This window comes from Dromaius novaehollandiae, unplaced genomic scaffold (genome assembly GCF_036370855.1).
Source record: "Dromaius novaehollandiae isolate bDroNov1 unplaced genomic scaffold, bDroNov1.hap1 HAP1_SCAFFOLD_27, whole genome shotgun sequence".
NCBI classification, from domain to species: Eukaryota; Metazoa; Chordata; class Aves; order Casuariiformes; family Dromaiidae; genus Dromaius; species Dromaius novaehollandiae.
The window spans coordinates 6,687,113-6,706,791 of NW_026991415.1; the positions used below are offsets into that span (position 1 = coordinate 6,687,113).

Here is a 19,679-nt window from a genome sequence, read left to right on the forward strand (position 1 = left end):
AGGACAAGAGACAATGGGCATAAGTTGAAAGAAGAGACATTCATGCAGGAGATAAGGAAAAGCTTTTCCACTATGCGGAAGGTCAGGCTTTGGAAGTGGTTGCCCAGAGAGGCTGTGCAGTCTCCTGCCTTGGAGGTTTCCAGGACCAGACTGGCTGAAGGCCAGAGCCACCTGGTCTGACCCCAGAGCTGACCCTGCTGTGAGCAAGGAGATTGGGCTAGAGACCTCCTGAGGTTCTCTCCACCTCAATCCCCAAGACAGCCCTGATCAATCCTTTACCTCACTTTGAGTTTCCTAGAGTTTTTTCCTTCCCCCCCTTCTCAGTTTGTCTCCTTTACCATCCTGATCCCTTCCCCTACAATCAGCCCACTCCTGCTTACTCTTAACTCATTGGTGCTGTATTGGTTTCTTTTTTGTTTGTTGCTTTGTCTTTTATTTTTCTTTTGACACAGGAGGAGCTAAAGTTCAGAAGGATCTTGAGGAACTCGGGTGATTTGGACAACAGGTACCTCATGAAGATTTACAAGAGGTGTGTCAAGTCCTGCGCATAGGCAGGAATAAACCTGTCCATGAGGAGAGGTTGAGGCACCTGGGCTTCTTTAGCCCACTGAAGTGCAGGCAAAGGGCAGTCGAGTAGGAGCCTGTGACTGCTTGAAGGGTGGTTTCAGAGATGCTGGAGCTTTTCTTGGTAGTGGGAAACAGCATGAGAAGGGGAAAGAGCCACAAACAGCAGCTTGAGAGATTCAGACTGGACTTCAGGTAAAAAGAATGTGACTCCTAGGGTAGTGCTGTGGTGCCACAGGTCACCTAGAGGGAGTCTGTGATCAGCCCTTGGCTTTGTGTTTCAAGGAAAAGCAAGTGAGGACAGGAAGGTATCAGGAGAGGTCGGGAGATCCCGGGGTGATTCATAAATAGATAACAAAGGCTGCTTAGACACACAGTGAAGGAGTTGTTGGAGTGTTCTCATATATATATACTTTTTTAATGTTGGAAACAGTTCTTCCCCTTTCCAGGCAGAGCTCAGGTGTCCAACCACAAGCACCCAGTGGCACCTGGAGAGGCCCCGGTGTCTCTGAGGCACCTGCCTGGGCCTGGCAGCTCTCACAGGGGACCTGCGGGAGACCGGAGCCCCTGGGAGCTGCAGAGGGAGTCTGGGCAGAGGGGACCAGGGCACCTGCAATGGCACCAGCTGTCCATGACCCGGGGACTGCATCCCAGCCCAGCTCTGAATATCACTTTCAATTTCTGACAAAAAGATAATGCATAATCTTCCCAGAAGACTAGTATACCGAAACAGAACAAATCAAGAAAGACAAGAAGAACACAGAAAAATGAAAAGCTGGAAAGTATAAGAAAACATCTATTTGCTTTAAATCATTTTTCTTAATTCCTTGCTTCTTTCATTTTTAATGCCATTTTCTAAACAGTTCTCTTATAATCAGGCCTGCACTGTTAAACAAGATATTTTTGTGTCTCACACAGAGACCAGTACTCAGAAAACCACCCCCTGCCCACGACTGTCCGTGCCACTCCTCACCCTTTGCACAGAACACATCACACTCTGAGGTGTCGGGCTCTCTCAACTGATGAGGAAAGCAGGGGGACCAGCTTCATCTATTTTTGGATGGCTAACTTTGCACAAATCTCAACATACCTGTGTTACTGTGACCTTTTAAAGGAGTCCCTAAAACATCTAGCCACACTCCCTTGACATTCCCTGCACGGTCACTGAAGTGCTACTTCATTTTAGGGGACAACAGGGAGGAGGCTGATCTCACCCCCTGCCAGACCCTGTCAGTGCAGATGTCTCTGTCTGACCCAGTTGTCTGCACTTCTGTTTCTAGTCAAAGGCGGGAAATAAGTTGTCTCAACTGAGTTGTTTTGAGATACTTTTCCTAACGACAAGCTAAGGTCCCGTAGCAGCTGCCTCCAAAATCTCCAGCACCACGTGGGAACACAGCTATCCCAGGGTTTCTCAGGCAGCAGCAGCCTCTCTATGTGGTCAAATGAATCAAGCCCCAAAAGGAGAATCTAGTCATAAGCTGAAATCTTCTCCAAAAATAACTCAAGGTGGTAACTGACAAAATTATATTCAACCTCTTGAAGGACTCCAGATGATGACTACTCGTCGTAACAACCCACCAACACCACCAGAGTGAAACTAGCAACTTTAGGACCCAGGGTAGCAGGGGAAGAGTGAGCGGAACACCAGGAAAGGGGTGGAAACTGAGAAGTATGTGTATAACAGTTTAAACTGTTATTATTGTAATTATTATATTTCTCTTTCTATAATAGTTAGATCTGGCTGGTAATGATTCTTGGATTAGACTGCTAAGACATTCTAAGTGGCAAAACACACACGTGAAACACACACGGACACAGACACACACACACACACATGCATGACTCTATCTTAGGGCCAGATGGTCACTTCAGGGGTCCCAGGGAGGGCTAGGCCATGTCCCTGTAGTGTGGGCCCAGCCACTCTGCTCTGTAGGGGGACTGGCCTTAGCCTCAGACCCTGTTGGTCTGCACCACTTGACTTAGAGGATAAAGACTGCTCTCTGCAGTGTGCAGCAGTGTTGGTTTTAGTAGTGTGAAGGTACCCACTTCATAAATGGAATACACTTTCCCCACAACTCTCCCAAAGTTTTTTTTTCTTTGATGGAACAAACTGGTTCACTCTAAAAGAAAACCTGGGACTGAACCATTATGCATTTAGTGGGGACCAGATTCAGGGAGAAGCCAAGGGGCTAAACGTTTTGAGAAAGCAGATGTGACATCACCTAAGCAAGTCTTTTGGTATCTCCCTCGTGGTACCAGAAGAAACTGTCATATTTCAAAAGTGACCCACCCACCAGTTCTGGACATCGACCTGAGGATGGAATACTTTTCCTTTGGAAGGGGCCTGTGTCTATTAATTACAGAGGGAAGCTCTGGGTGGGAGCCAGGTGTCCAGGCATAGACATCTGATTCTGTTCTAGACACCTTGAGGCATTGGAGACATCCCTAAAGGCTGTGAGAAATGACACAGAAGCTATGGGAATCCTGTGCCCTATGTACCAAGGTACCCCCTGTCCCCAGTAAAGAGACTGTTTCTTCTGTGGCCTCATCTCTTTGATGAGAGCAGCCTCCATGGCCACCAGCTACCTTCAAACGAGAGCTCTGTTCCCTCCTCCACTGTGTTGCTGAGTTTCTTCACACTGACCACTATGTCTTATGCCTGCACTAGATGTACTGTCCCGAGAATACCCTCTGCTGGAAGCCATAAGAAGCCTTCTTCACCTGCATATCTCACACTGCCATAGTCAATATCGCGTATGCTAGCTCCATTTTTGGCTATGTGGGACCTGAACACAGCAAATCCTTTCCACTAATCAAAGCCTGAAAAAAGGGTTCAGCAGAGGGTTACCCCCATGGTGAGCAGACAAGCTGCTTTGCTGTAACCCCTCAGCAACTTTGCAGGTTCCTCTAAGAGAGTACATTCAGCAGAAGAATAATTTTAGGTGACATCCAGCAGACTAAGAAGACACAACCCTTTGAATGTTGGAACTTATCGAGAAAATGGGAAGCTGGGACTGTCACCTCTGATTCACTGAGGCTACAGTGATGTTGCTGTCGGTGACCGGGCTTGAGCTTTTGCTCAATTATAGTCAGCAGTTTAATTTCAGCAAATCTTCCAGATGAACCCAGTACAGATATTCCCCAATGCCAGACTAGAGGCAGAGGGCAAGACAGGGTGTTTGGGATCTAGGACTAACCTGAGCCCCAAGTTAAAATGCCAGTGCAAACATGGGGTATTGCCCACTACTGGGCTTCCCATTTTACTCCCTATATAAAAACCACGTGCTATGCTCTGAGACGAGGTCTGGGGGGACAACACAGTTTGTGGAGAACCTCTGTTTCACCACTTAAAACCCATCATCTCATCCTCCCACCCTTGCATTTTTGAGGCATCCTATTTATGAAGTCATCTGCTCTTTTCCTTTATATGTCTAAAACCAAATGCAAAGGTGGAGGGCAAAACATCAACATTTATTGCCTGTGTTTTCCCTGGGCTTTCTTCTGTTAGACGTGTTCTTTGGTTTGAAAAAGAAATTAGCTACTAAATAAATTAGGAGATTTGAGATAGAAATAGGGAGTTTCATCTACATCACTGGAGGTGTGTGTGAGCAGCTGGAGCCCGTACTCATTTTCCCTTGGCTCCCTATATAGTCAGTGGAGATGAACAGAGAGCTCTAGAGGCTGGGTCCTCCCAGACTATAACCAGCACGTGAAAGAAGTGTTACCAGTCTCTTCCAGACACTCTTCTCTCTCTGCCCTGGCAATATGGGAGTATGCTAACTTGCTCAAACTGAAGCGCCCAACTTCTGGACGCCTAAAATATAACCCTGCTTCATGTTTTCTTTGTTCCAGATGCTTCCTGTTTCAAATAACCAAAAGGACAGCCTTTAGGTTTTTTGCATGAGATGATTCCCCCCTCCCCTAAAGGGAAAGCCACTTCCAGTGACTGAAGGGAACCGTAATGAATTTCACTATCTAGAGTATTAAAGAAGGCAAGCTATACTTGTTCCCTATTTCCTCCCCTTTTCTGGAGAAACAGAGAGGAAGAAGATGTGGAAGAAAGCAGGGAACTACAAAAGAGATACTCGATATTGACTTGTTTTGAAATCAACAGCCTCCCAGATGTTCTGAATCAAAAAAGGCAAGTACTGAAAAGTAGAAGGAATACCTTTCCAAATGCATATATAAAGGGATGGTCTGGCATCTGCAGATAGCAGTAAGCATTTTTGCTGGGACATTAGTTTGGCTTTTGAAACACAGATGTGATGGATGTTTGCAGTAAGTCAAAGTGAACTGGGAATTTCCAAGGCATGGCATGAAATAGTTCACAATCTCTTTAAAATATTGTGCTCTTGAGAAAGAATCCTTTGTGAGAGTTTGGAAAAGGTAGAAAGAAGACAGTAAAATCTCTGAGGACTGTAAATGTGAAACGGAGAAATCAGGGTGCAATGAATGGTTGAGAGGAATATTCTGTCTGTGTTACATAGGAAGCAAGCAAGGGAGCAAAGAAAGAAGGATACAGCCTCCTGTGCAGACTGTGAAATTCTCACACTTGTTTCTTCCTGCTCCTCTCTCAGCAGGATGTACTGAAATTGGGCATGGGACCAGGAAATGAAACTGTAGTTGCTGAGTTCATCCTAGAGGGTTTCTCAGGGCTTCATCAAAGACTACAGCTGTTTCTCTCCCTGCTCCTTCTGCTCATATACCTGACAACTGTGATAGGGAACACAGCGATCATTTTCCTCGTGTGTGTGGATCACCGCCTGCAAACCCCCATGTACTTTTTCATCAGCAATCTGGCATTCCTGGAAATCTGGTTTACATCCTCCACAACTATCAAATTGTTGGTGATTCTGATCTCTGGTAGAAGAACAATCTCATTAAGCAGCTGCTTTGCCCAGTCCTATTTCTATTTTGCCCTGGGTGGTACAGAGATGGGTCTCCTTGTTGTCATGTCCTTTGACCGCTACGTTGCCATCTGCCAACCTTTGCATTATGCTGCTGTCGTGAAGTGGCAGCTCTGCACCCACCTCGTTGTGGCTGCTTGGGTCATAGGCTTCACACTCTCGAGTTCCCGCCTGGTCCTGCTCTCAAAGCTGATGTTCTGTGGCCCAAACAAGATCCACCATTTTTTCTGTGACAACTCTCCCTTGTTCCAACTGTCCTGCTCTGACACCAGCCTGCTTTGGAAAGCAGACTCTCTTTTCATATCATTTGTAGTGCTGGGTTCCTTATGTTTAATCCTGGTGTCCTATATGTGTGTCTTCCATTGCATTCTGCACATGCCATCAGCATCTGGGAGGAAGAAAGCTTTTGCTACATGTTCTTCCCATCTCATCACCTTAGCCATCGCATATGGAAGCTGCATTGTTCTCTACGCACAACCCTCAGAAGATGTTTCCTTGGAGACCAACAGAACTGTAGCTTTGCTGAACACTGTCCTGTACCCATTCTTAAATCCCTTCATCTACAGTCTCAGAAACAAGACTGTGAAACTGGCCTTGAAGGAAGCCATTGGCCGTGCAAAGGTTCAACTTCTCCCCCAGTCATGATGTTTCTCGAGATAACAATTTTAATTATGTATCGTATAAAATATCATACACACACAGATATGTAGCTACTAAATACAGGTGCCTCAGGAGATTTATTTTCTCGTTGGATTGTAGTAGTGAAAGGAAGAAATGTGAATTGTGTGTCTTAGTCACAGGGGGTTACTATAAACAAAATCTGAAAAAAATTAATAAAATGCTGGAAAAATACTTCTTAGGACTGGGGCATAGTCTGCCAGTGGGTGCTGACACAAGGAGGCTTTCATAAGCTTTCTCAGGAAATTTAGCTGAAAACTCTGGGGACAATGTCCCAGGACTGTTGAGAAAAGCTCAGAACATCTTCTCTCCCTGAATAACAGAAGATGCTAAGCACCAAAATTCAGCTCCAGGCTGGGTCCTTCTGCACTGCAGTGGAGGATGTGGTGGCCCTGGTCTTCCCATCTGGGCCTACAGCTCCACCAGCAACGTGGGTAGGTTAGGGTATGCAGGCAGACAACTAGGCTCTGGCTTGAGGTTGAGATAACTGACTAAATTGTCTACTACATATGTGCTTGAGTACATACATAGTAAAACTGGGACCAATGAGTAAAAAACTACTTAGTGATGGACTGTTTATTGCAAAGGGGATAAAGCTGGCGAAAGGGAGGGATCAGGTGGATTATGGAAGAAAAAGCATGGGAAAATGGAGGGAGAGGGAATAAAAGGGGCCAGTTTTGTGTAAGCAAGCTGCTGGCAAGTACACTTGCCTGGCCAAGCTGTGTGCCTGGTCACTGCGGTCTGCCTTAGCGTCGTATTAAATCCTATTCCTAGCTATTTTCTGAGTGAGCGTTCTCTATTCTGTGTGAGTACATGTGTGGAAGGCTTGCAGCCCTCAAGGCAGCCAGCTGCCAGGGACACCCATGCAAGGGTGCATGTGAGGTCTCCTGCAACCTTTGAGTCTCATTAGCTGGTGAGCAAAAACAGGACCAGGCCATTTGCATGGTTCATGTTTATGAGTGCTGCTCGTGTCTCTGTGGTGCCTGTAAAGGTACTGTGCCCCAGCTGAATTGATGTTTTGGTGGCCCACCATGTCCGTACAGAGTGTGTGTGTGCCTGTTGGAAGCACATGTGCAGCCTCACTGCTGGCAGGACCAGGGAGCAGAGAACCACAGCAGTCTCCCATCCAGTGGACCAGGAAGGGGGAATACCCCAGATCCAAAAGTCCACCAGATTCAGCGTCCTTTAACAGTGCAGGCCTTGGAGGTGCTGCACCTACTTGATCTTGATGTCAAGGTCCCTGTTCTCCATTACTTTGTGATCCTCAAAGGGGACAGAGACGACTATAGGCTTCGGCTTTGGGGTTGCAGCATGAAGGACCAGCTTTGGCACACATCTCTCTATTTCCCCACTATTAATCTAAGCAATATGAAGACAGAGATTTTATAAGTGTTTGGGTCAGTGATCCCGTAGGCTCAAAGGGAGATTTTTTTGTTGTTGTTGTTGATCAGACTTCTCATCTGCCAACCTTTATTGTAAAAGTGGCTGGGTTTGGACGGGCAGTGCCATATGAACTACCCTCCATTTTAAAACCATCTACAGAAAGTAGCACTACTTGGTTAATCTAAATAGCAGGGGCAATGATCACTGTTTTGCTGGCGGTCCATGAGCAGGACAGTCGTGGTGAGCGAAACTTCATTGTCTGAGGATCTGCTGCACATTACTATATCTATCTTCATCATATCCACAGGTGAAAAAAAACTGGGGGATTTTTCAACTAAATACCTATTGCAAATATCTCAAGACCTGTTTTCTCCTTTTAAACAATGGATATTACTCTTGTATTAAGAATGGCAGGAAGGTATTTGGGTCGAGAAATTCTTTGGAGCTCTGTCAGACATTGCACAAACATCTCCATAGCTACATTATTGCCATTTCTGCCTGCTGCAAAACTGTGCAGATAGCATAGGCACAAGAATAAGGTGTCCTAACTGCAAGCTTATATGTAGGTCTGGGCCAGCACAAGGCCATGGCTATTAGACTTTAAATGGTTTGTCTATGATTTTGTGAGAGAGGTGCACAGTCTACATGGAAAAACATCTCAAGCGTAAAAGCTGGGAATGCAGTTTGTGTCATGAAAAGATCTTGAATGTCAGCCAGCATCAGTGTTTCATGCCTGTGGTCAAACTCCCAGAAACAGGGAAGGGCTGTATTTTCTATGATATGTAACAAATACAGGAAACTGGAACAAATGTCCAAAAATCACATTTCTTTCCTGGAGTTAGCACTGGAAGTAGCATGGGATGAAGAAGGGGTAGAAAGGAAACCTCAGTGAGAATGGGAATTAAAAAGGGTTATGAGTCTCATGGACTTTCTGTGGCTGTTTATGAACACAAAGTTTCAGGGCTAACCCCCCCCCCCCCCCCCCGCCCCCCAGCAGATAATGCCAAAGGCTGTGATGACCCCTTTGTTATTAGTCTGCTTCCGAATAAATAACTACATGAATAAATAAGGACCTAACACTAATCACCCAGGGTGTCATATGCATAGAAATCCCCAGCCTGAGTAGGCTTCATAGACTGTTGGGGACCAAGATAGAATGATGCTGTGTAAGACAGCAGAGGATCTTTAAGGCAGAAAGTAATGATGTGGTAACTATGATTTGTGGCCAGAATGTGTGCACGTGAGTTGCCAGTGATCATGTGCCTTCTTGCCTACATGCCAGCAGACACGGTGTGCCCCCCTGCCTACGTGCCAGCAGCTGCGGTGGGCCTGTCCTGCTGGACTGTCCTGCCCGCCTGCTGGGCATCAGGAGATGTCTTCCTACCTATCACGAGATGCCACAATGTCTAGGAGATACTTAGAGGAGTGGCTGAGCTTGATTGCTATATAACCGGCCATTGTGTTTTCAATAAAGTATCTTTTGCACTACCCTACCTCAGGTCTGTGTCGTCGTATGCCACAAACCACCTGGGACACTAACTTTGCCACTAACATGGAGGCAGAGAAGCTCCTGAGCCCCTTACAGACAGAGGCTGGTCCAAAGGCCACCACCCCCATGGCACCAGGCCCCCAGGCATGCCTGCCTTGCTGCTGGGCACCCTCCAGCCCCAGGCAGGAGGTCTGCAGGGAACAGCGTGGGGTCTGCAGCCTGCAGCCCTGGCCACCCAGCAGGTGTGGTGGGACTCCACCCCTCTAGGTCAGACTGGGCTCTCCTACATTTCCCTAGTCTGAAGACTGTGTTCCCCCCAGCTGGGAATACAGCCAATCAGGGAGGGTCAATATGGGAAACATGATCTCTGTTCCGGGGTGTCAAGAGCGAGGGGAGGGCAGAGGGGGATCTGCTCCTGCCCTGGGCGGTGATTCCCTCCCTGCAGCCAGTACAGCCCTGCTGATGCCCTGTAACCCATGGGCCCAGGAGGTGGGACTCCCATCTGCCCTGGCTCTAAAGATTTTTCAGCCCTCAAGACCCAGGATGCAAAGCACTGGTCTGGGGACACCTCAGCAGTCGAAGGGGCTGAATGCCTGGCATGTTCCTGAGAACTTTTCTGCAGTCTCCCTGCACTGGTTTGACTCCTGTTGCCCATGGAGCAGAGACACCTTTTGAGGATGAACTCACTCACTGTGTGACTCTGAGGGCAGGGCTGACCAGGCAGTACAAATACCAGCAAGACCTCAACCCCACAACAGTGTCCCCTGCTCAGGACTTCTCCTTCCAGCCCCTTCCTCCTAGAGGCTTTGGGTTGGGAGAGACTGCTGGAGATCTCCAGGGCCACAACCTGCTCTGAGCTGAGCTAACTACATTTAGATCAGGTTGGTGAGTGCTTTCTCTGGGAGAGTTTTGAAAGACCTCCTGGCCCCTGACTCAGTGCTGCTCAACTACCATGGTTATTTCTTTATTTTTTTCCATAAACTCATATGACATTTCCCTTATTGCATCTTCTCCTTGCTGTCTCTTGTCCTTTGCTCCCCTTGGCCCCAGCCAGACCATCCCATCTACTTTGACCAAGGACAATCACAGCCTCACCTCCAAGCACAGCCTTGCTGGGTTCTCTGGGCCCTGTGCAGGTGGGCCATGGTGGCCAGCTCCAAGCAGAGCTATGTGCTGCAGGTCCCTACATGGTCTCCGAGGAGAGGGTATGGAGCCATAACATGACCCAGGGCAGAGCCTGTGGGCTGACACCAGGGAAGAGCCGAGATCAGCAGGGGTGAGAACACAAGACCTCCAGCAGCTCCTCTCCCTGCCTGTGCAGGGAGTGACACCCAGCAGTGCGCCTGAGAGAGGGCAGTGACACAGGATTGAAGGCCCCATGAGCTGCGTTACTGGGCTCCAACCACCTGTGCTGGGTCTGGGAGTCCTGGCAGCCTGTGCCGGTGGCTGCAGCCCTCGAGAAATCCCCGACTCTGCTAGCAGCAGTGAGTCCCCTCCAGGACTGTCGGGAGCTCCTGGAGTGTCGTGGCTCCTGTCTCCCTCCTGTCCCTGTGCTGGCCCAGCCCTGCTGCCCTCCGTGTGACCCCCATGGCCCCACTGTGCAGGCACCGCACAGGACAGGGTGCGTTCAGGGTGGGGAAATGTCCCCCCAGCATGGTTCCCATGACAGTCTTCGGCGCCCTGTCCCCCAAAGCTCTCCTGCTCTGCAGCCTCCCACCAGTCATCGGCCCCTGCCCAGCCCTGATCCTGTCCGCCCAGGGTTAGCAGAAGGCCATGCTCCACGGTCTGCTGGGGTCTGGGCCCAGGGAGAGAGGCCAAGTGGGATGGCCATTCTCCCCACACAAGTGCTGAGCCCAGCAGGCAGACGGAGCTGCTCACATTCAAAGATCACCCCTCACCAGGACCATGGGGAATGGCCAGTGCTGGAGATGGCTCGTACCATGGACTGGGTGTGTGAGGAGTTTCCGGGGACAGCTTCTCCTCCCTGTTCATGCAACAAGCAGCTGGGCTGGATCTTTGCCCTGAAGCACCCTGCTTGAGGTCTCCCATGGGAGGAGGATGCTATACAGGCTGAGTAGACGGCCCCAGGACCTCCTCTGCATGCTCCCTGCCTGACCTGAAGAGGACCCAGGAGAGGGCTCGCCTCCCGGGGGTCACAGTTGGATGCACAGTCCTCCAGCTGGGCATGGACCCTTTTCTGGATGTGACTTTTGGGGTAAGGACCAGCATGCAGGGTGTGGGAGATTGTCTCAAGGACATGTGCTGGGGACAGAGCCTGAGAGAGAGCAGCAAACCGATGTGGCTCCTGGGTCCGGCTTCCTTCAATGCAAGCTCTGACAAGGAGTCCCAGCCTTCCTTTTGGTGCCACCCGTCAGGAGGGATGATGGCACGATGAGCTGGGAGGGTGGGGAGCATTAATCCTTCTTCAGCCACTTCCCAGGCCATGTGGACAGCTAGGACAGGAAGGACTTCTGGCTCTGCACCAAGAGCTCGCTGTAGTGTACCCACACTCTGAACCTTTTTTTCTTGGATTAAAAGTTGGCATTTTTCTCTCCAAGACACTTTCAAGCTCAGTTCCACTTCCTTCTCACCTCTCCCAACTCCTCCTCTGATCTCGCTGGCCATTCCCACACCCCTCCCCTGTTCTCCCACAGGACCCTGAGGTGATGGTGCTGCTCTGCAAAGCGAGCAGGCTGTGAAGTCATGGGTCCACAGGGTGACCCTGCACTGGCCACGCTGGTCAGGGTGGGAATCAGACCCAACCAAATGAGGATCATGGCTTCTAATCCCTCCAGGGGGATGCAGGTGTGGCAGGTGCTTGCAGGGACTATGGAGCATTTCCAAGGGTGCTAGTTGTGTCCAGGTGTGCCTCTAGATCCTGGCCCTGGTATTTCACAGAGGGTGACACAGAGGGCTCTCCAGTCTCCCTTTCCTGTGCCAGCTGGCTCCTCACTGCCTCTCCTGGGATTGCGGAGGCCTCCTTTGCCCACAGATACCTGGGTTTAGCACTTTATCTTTAGGTGACTCCACCTTGGAGGACCTCTCCCTTTGTGAGGTTCCCCTCACTGCCCACCCCAGGCACACGCTGTCCCAGCAGATCCCCTGTGCTCTCCTGGCAGCTTCAGCTTCCCCTCCAGAAGGACAGGCATCTGACACTGGGCCTTAAAATGTGGCACAGCTCTGGGTATGTGAAATTGTGACCATTCATCGCCTCCACTGTCACTGGACACCGATGGGGGAGTCCTAAACACAGCCCTTGGTCTCTAAGAGATCATTGCATGATTATGAGCTTTTTGGTCCTGAACCCATGGAGAACCCTGTGCAGTAGGCCCTTCTGTAATGCAATTCCTTGGGCATATTCTTAATACCAGCTTAGAAAGAAAAGCCAGCCTTCAAGCACTGCACCAGGAAGAACCTACTTTATTATAGAGATACTGTGAGGGAGTCAGCTCTGACTCAGTGTAAGACACAATGTTATATAGGTACCAAGTGAGAGAGAGCAGTCTCAGTGAAGGTGGAATGAACCCAAGCATTTGTGCAGCAACAGGAATAGGAATACTACTAATAATAGTAACAATAATCATAATAAAACTAAAGTGAACAAACAATGCTCAGTCCTAGTCTGAGATACCGTGGGAGTCATTTGTGGAGAGCAATGGCAATTTTACCACTGCTGAAAAATGTCCATGAAATCACTTTCCTCAGTGCCTCCTTGAGCTCCTTGTTCCTCATGCTGTAGATGAGGGGGTTCACTGCTGGAGGCACCACTGAGTACAGAACAGCCACCACCAGATCCAGAGCTGGGGAGGAGATGGAGGGGGGCTTCAGGTAGGCAAAAAATGAAGTACTGACAAACAGGGAGACCACGGCCAGGTGCGGGAGGCACATGGAAAAGGCTTTGTGCCGGCCCTGCTCAGAGGGGATCCTCAGCACAACTGTGAAGATCTGCACGTAGGACAGCACAATGAAAATGAAACACCCAAAGACCAAACAAAGACTAACCACAAGAAGCCCAACTTCCCTGAGGTAGGAGTCTGAGCAGGAGAGCTTGAGGATCTGGGGGACTTCACAGAAGAACTGCTCCACTGTGTTGCCTTGGCAGAGTGGTATTGAAAATGTGTTTGCAGTGTGCAGGAGAGCATTGAGAAAGCCACTGGCCCAGGCAGCTGCTGCCATTTTGACACAAGCTCTGCTGCCCATGAGGGTCCCATAGTGCAGGGGTCTGCAGATGGCAACATAGTGGTCATAGGCCATGACTGTGAGAAGAGAATACTCTGCTCCAAGCAAGAATATAACCAGGAAGAGCTGGGCAGCACATCCTGAGTAGGAAATGGCCCTGGTGTCCCACAGGGAATTGGCCATGGATTTGGGAACAGTGGTGGAGATGGAGCCAAGGTCAAGGATGGAGAGATTGAGGAGGAAGAAGTACATGGGGGTGTGGAGGTGGTGGTCGCAGGCTACGGCTGTGATGATGAGGCCGTTGCCCAGGAGGGCAGCCAGGTAGATGCCCAGGAAGAGTGAGAAGTGCAAGAGCTGCAGCTCCCGTGTGCCTGTGAATGCCAGGAGGAGGAACTCATTGAGGGAGCTGCCGTTGGACTTTTTGCTATCTCTAGGCATGGGGGACTGTCGAAAAGGAAAAGACATTGACAAGTTAGGAGAGAATTGTCAAGAAAAAAAACAATCCCCAGAATGTTCCAGTTCTCATACAACCCCCCACTTTGCTTCTCTTTACCAAGAGGATCTTTGTGCAGCTCCATTGCTTGAGCTCCACTTTGCACTGGCTGAGTGTGCTGTGAGGAGCAGGGGCCTCTGCCCGTGGACTCCAGAGGAGTCAGTGCAGCTGTACAGCAGTGGGAACGGGGCAATGGGGGTGACTAGACCTGGCATTCACAGTTCCTGCCAAGTGAAATCCACTAGTGATGTAGAAGAGCTTTTCAGTGTCTTCATTCCCAGTTGTAAAGGATGAGGTTTGAGGAACAGAGTTTTAGGGATTTTGTAGCTATTTTATTTTCTTTTAGATGTCACCCCTGGCGAGTGTTCCTCAAAGGTAGAAATCCTTGGCATTTCTACTGTGAGTCGTGAGAGGAAAGCATCCACTGTTCCTTGTTGCAGAGTGAGGACATCTCGTCTGTCTATTAGTCTCATTCCCAGCTGTCCTGCACTCTCACCTCTTTGAGCTGGAGGATGATGTTACCCTAAAAAGCAGCCAGTCCCTACTGAGTGCAGAGGAGTCCACTTTCAAAGTGCAGGTCTCCAAACTTCTAAACCCTTCTCAGGGCACCAGAGGGAGGTCTCCACACTCCCCTTCTAGCCAAGGACACACAGGGCTCTTTTCAGATGCCCATATACAGCCTCCCACCACCATCTCCATGCTCTCAGCATCTCTGCACCTTTTTCATTTGTCTCTCAGATATCACAGAGATGCTATGAGACAGCTGTGCCTTTCTAGAGGGCAGCTTGCAGCCCAACAGGACCCAAAAAGGAAATGGTCAAAGGACCATTAGGACTGAAGACAGGCCCTCCTTAAGGGAGACTCAGCTCATTTCCCAACTCCAGAGCTCCACAGGTCAGAAGGGGGCTGGGGAAACCTCAGTGCCATGCAGATCCCTCTGTTGCACAACTTGCAGCGCTGCTGTCTGAACCCCACCCCTGAGACCTGAGAGCAAGAACAGGAGCAGCATGGACAGGAGGAGAAAGAAGGAGCAACCCCATGATCCTGTTGCCAAGGGAGGCAAGGAAAAAGAGAGACATACGGGCACTTAGGAAAGCCTTACTCAGGTGGGCATGCCACTTCATGGATGGTGACATTGCAGGGCAGTCACTCTCAGCCGCTTTGTCAGGCAGCATGAAATTGGCCTGTGGCAAGAGAGAGGCCCCTCTCCTCAGCCAGACCTCTGTCTGGCTGCAGAGGAGATGGCTCATGCCCTTGACTCCATATCTTTCAGGGCAGAGGCTAGGCTGGGTGGGAGAGGAGACATGGGGGACTCGCTCAGAGGAAGAGGTCAGCATCAAAAGTACTGACCATGACTTGCCTAAATCCATTCTCCCATGATGATTCTGTTGGCAGTTCCCTCTCATTCCCTGACCATCTCTGCTGCCTGGAGCTGTCCCTGCTGGCAGCTCTTTCTTTGTCCCAACATCTTTTCCCAGTCAGTGCTCCCAGACCCCTTCCCACCCTCTCTGTGCTCAGTTCTGCCCTACAGAAACCTCCTGGATCAGGGCACTTGCCAGGGGCATCTCTGTGCATCTAGGTCCTAAGCAGCAAGTGAGATAAACTCCCATGAGGCCACAAAGGTGATGCTAATGCTGTCTGTAGACTAAGGTGAGGATAAAGCAGCTTGATGAGATTTCTCACAGACCTGTTAATCTCTCAGAGTAAAGGTTTAGGAGTCCCAGTTCCCTGACAAAACAGAGAACTCTTTCTTTTTTTCTCCCTGCCAAAATTAGGGAACTGAAAGTGCAGATACCAGAAGGAAAGCTCCTTCTCTTTCAAGTAACCCTTCTCTTGATATTCCTCTTGAAAGACTCCTCAGACATCTCCTGTGCATGAGCTAGAGCTGTGAGCAGACCTGATCCACACAGCACCCTCTCAGCGGGAGAATTAACCTGCCCTGCTGGGGGTCGCTCCTCTCACCCAGAGCTTCTCTCCGCAGAGCCGTGGGGAGCTCCCTGGGCAGGCTGAGTGCTGACCCTCACAGGCGGCAGAGTCACTGCTCTGAACTTCTCTGGATTACAGCCCTGCCCAGACCTGAGGGCACACCCAGGCTTCACCCCCATGCAGCTGCCCCTGGGAGAAGGGAGCAGCGTGCCCTGTCCCTTTGATGCTGAGGCAGGGAATCCCTGCACTAAAGGATCTCCTTCTCTTATGCACTAGAAGAACAGGGAGAGCAATTCTTAAAAAGCCTATCAGCCATGGTATGGGATGGGTTCAGAAGACCCCTCCAGGAACCTCAATAATATTTCTCTACAGCCAGAGACTTACCGTGCCAGGGGCTGTGAAGATTTCTCCCACAAGCAGCTCTCCTCTGTCCTCCCGCTCCACACTGCCTTGCACTTCTCCCTGTCTTCTCTCATCTCATGTCAGCAGCAGCAGGCAGTGCCCGCAGCCCTGCTGCTCTTGGCAGAGGAGCTGCTCCTGCACACAGCTGTCTCTGGGCAGTGCTGCCAGGTTGCCATGAGCTCCCTCCATCCCAGGAGCCTGACCCCACTCAGGAGCAGAGGCCCAGCTGAAGACACCAATGTCTCTGTCCCTTGTGCTCCGTCCTCCTGGGAAATGTTCACTGCAATAAACTAAAATAATCACCTATTGTCCTTTTCTAAAGAGTGCAGAGAAACTGATTCCAACATTGCAACTTGTCTCATCAGAGGGTGACTATCTATGATAGGTGGAAATGTCCCACTCTGGAAGCCCCTATTCCCATCTCTTCACTAGGCAGGACACCTCGATGGGGACAAGAAGGGAGCTCATTGACACATGGTTCAGGTGTTGATTCAGATGATTCAATTTGGACATCACATGCTGGTTTAGAAGCCCCTGGGCTGGAGTGGGATTCAGCTCCCTCCTGTGAACTCCACAGACACAGAGGAGGTGGGATTCCCCTTGCCAAAACTGAAGTGAGCACAACATAGAGGTCTGCATGGGAGCTCCTTGTCTAAGCTCCCATTGCAATCACTGGAGATGGAGGGTGGGAGTCATTTGCTCACACACAAACACCTGGTGACAGTTGAAGAGACAGAGGTGGTCCCAGGCATGTGCCAGTGTCTGCTTGCTCTGGCTAAGTGACTATGAGACCCCCATCCTTCTGGAGCATCAGGTGGGGGCCAGGTGGGGAGTTTCCTTGGCCTTCTGGAATGGCACTAGATGCCTACTGCTACTACTAGAGCTCCACTCACTATGAAGCAGAGACACAGGCAGACCTCTGCAGTCCCAAAAGCTAACAGAATTCAGTGCAGACATGTGATTTAATGACATAAAGACAGGCCATAGGCAGGGACCATGTCACATGCCTGTCCAGCACAACCACATGTCTCTAGCGGATACAGCATGGGGCCTAAAGGAAAACCATGCCCCTTAGAAGTGGTGCTGGGCAAGTGCCCCAGGGCCTCTCAGGTTTCCTACCTGTGCCCAAACAACTGGATCCCACCATTGCCTTTAGGCCAAGTCCATCTTGGCTACATTCAAGTGTGCTGCATAAATGGGAGGCACATCACACCAAGGTCTCTGCTCTACTCTCTGCACTCTCAAACCCTCTTGCTCTCCTCCCCCTGAACCTCTTCTCACCCCTGGATGTCATGAACAGGGAATGGGCTAAGGATGACCTCAGGGTGGCTGGATCACAGGCTGTTCAGGCCCACGGACTTTCTTCACTGGCACCTTCTCCTGCCTGGAGATCAGTCCACCTCTGTCACAGGCCCCACGGTGCTGCAGAGTCAGCTCAGGCAGCAAACCCCTCCCCTGACATTCCAGCACAGCCCAGCTCTGTTTCTCCCTGGCCTTGGGCACTGCAGGGTTTGCTCTCTTAGTGGGAACCTCCTTTCACCATTACATTGCCATCTGCAATCTATTCCTGCATGTCTCTGCTCTGACGTGGGACCATCGTACACATGGTGTCCTTGGCTCTTGATAACAGGTTTCACCATGACCAGTCTGTTCTCTGTGCCACAGCTGAGGCTCTGGAGCTCAAAGAGATGCAAATGCCTGCAGCCTGGGGCACAGCCAGGAGCACAAGCTGTCACAGGACTGCAACATCATTGGAAGAACTGAGATGTGGTGGGGTCACCCACATGACTGGCGGGCTCTCCTTGGAGGGTACAAGCTCTTCAGGAGAGACTGTCAGGGACAATGAGGGCGGGGGAGGGGGGGGTTCCTTTGTGTGAAGGGGCAGCTCAGATGTGTGGAGCTCTTCCATGGAAGAAGCAAGGCTTTGGGTGAGTGCTTGGCTCCAGTCTCCTTTAAGCAATGTGAACAAGTCTGTGGATCACAGGCCCTGGTTCTTAGCGTGGTGGTGGTGATTTTCATGTCCCAGATATTTACTGGAAGGGCAAGCAGCAGAGTGCAAGCAGGCCAGGCGGTTTCTGGAGGGCATCGGGGACAACTTCTTAGCACAGGTGTACGATGGGACAATACTCATGATACTTTCTTGTATCTGGAAATTTCAAACAGGGAGGAACTGATCAGGGATGGGATAGGCAGTGGCAGCCTTGCCTATGGTGACCATGAAAAAGTAGACTTCCAGATCCTGAGTGTAGCCTGAGTGGAGTGGGGAAGGATAGTAGCAGGGTGCAGACCCTGGACTTCAGAGGAGCAGACTTGGGCCTGTTCAGGGGCCTTCAGCTCTGAAGGGCCCAGGAGCTCAGCAAAGCCACCAGCTCTTTAAGGACAGCATGTGCCACATACAGGGATGGTCCATCCCAATACTCAGTAAAACTAATTCCTGAAGATTCCTGAAGAACCCTTCCTGAAGATTTCCACTATTTCACCATAGGAGAACATCGACATTAAAATTAGCCAATCATTTGAGCTGATAAAAGTGGGCTCATATTTTTGAAATGTTGGAAACAGTTCTTCCCCTTTCCAGGCAGAGCTCAGGTGTCCAACCACAAGCACCCAGTGGCACTTGGAGAGGCTCCGGTGTCTCTGAGGGACCTGCCTGGGCCTGGCAGCTCTCACAGGGGACCTGCGGGAGACCAGAGCCCCTCAGAGCTGCAGAGGGAGGCTGGGCAGAGGGGACCAGGGCACCTGCAATGGCACCACATGTCCATGACCCTGTGACTGCATCTCACCCCAGCTCTGAAAAATCACTCTCCCAGGGCAATAAGAACACAAAGAAGTTTCAAAAGCTGAAAAGTATAAAGAAACTTTTTTTTGCTTTAGATAATTTTTTACATTTCTTTCTTCTTTCATTTCTATTGACAGTTTCTAAGGATTTCTTTCATAATAAGGCCTGCACTATTAAAAATGATATCTTTGTGTCTCTCACAAGTCCAGTGCCCCTCAAACCACTCCCTGCCCAGGATCATCCTTGCAGCTCCTCACTCTTTGCACACAGCGAGTTGCACCATGAGATGTCATGCGCTCACAGCTGATAGAGGAAAGCAGGCTGATCAGCTTCAATGAAAATGCCCTAGTTATCCATGGCCTAATTTGCACCAATCTCAATGTACCTGTGTTAGAGTGATGTCTTAAGGGAGTCTGTAAACATCTAGCCAAAAACCCTTTTCATTCCCTGCATGGGCATGAAGTGCGACTCCATTTGAGGTGACAACAGGGATGGGAATTAGCTCACTCGATGCCAGACCCCTTCAGGGCAGATGTCTCTGGCTAACCCAGTTGTCTGGACTTCCCTTTCTAGTCGATGGAAATAGACCTCCCACTGAGAGATTTTGAGATGCTTCTCCAGGTGACCAGCTAATGCTCCAGAAAGGTGCTCATGGTTCCTGGGTCACATTTCCCAGCGTCACACAGGAACACAGCTACACAGGTCATCTCAGGCAGCAATGGCCTCTGTATATATCTCTAAAGGCCTGAATGTAAAGTTCCCGTCATTGGGTGAAATCTGTGTCATGAATAGCTCTGTGCAAGAACTGAAACAATTCTTTGTTTTCAGAACTTCAAACATTCTTTAGCAATTCTAATGAATAATTTCTTTCCTTCTGAT

The 19,679-nt window shown here is 49.9% G+C and overlaps 2 protein-coding genes across 2 annotated transcripts; one reads left to right on the forward strand and one right to left on the reverse strand.

Moving 5' to 3' along the window:
• Nucleotides 1-5,333: 5,333 nt before the first annotated feature.
• Nucleotides 5,334-5,921, forward strand: LOC135326419 (olfactory receptor 6E1-like; the record flags this gene model as incomplete). Its single annotated transcript, XM_064504306.1, has 1 exon — nucleotides 5,334-5,921. A coding segment is annotated over one exon (588 nt), but the record flags the coding sequence as incomplete, so codon positions are not given.
• Nucleotides 5,922-12,759: 6,838 nt separating this feature from the next.
• LOC135326377 (olfactory receptor 14A16-like) lies at nucleotides 12,760-13,275 on the reverse strand (the record flags this gene model as incomplete). The annotated part of the gene is made up of 1 exon (XM_064504260.1): nucleotides 12,760-13,275. A coding segment is annotated over exon 1 (516 nt), but the record flags the coding sequence as incomplete, so codon positions are not given.
• Nucleotides 13,276-19,679: the final 6,404 nt, after the last annotated feature.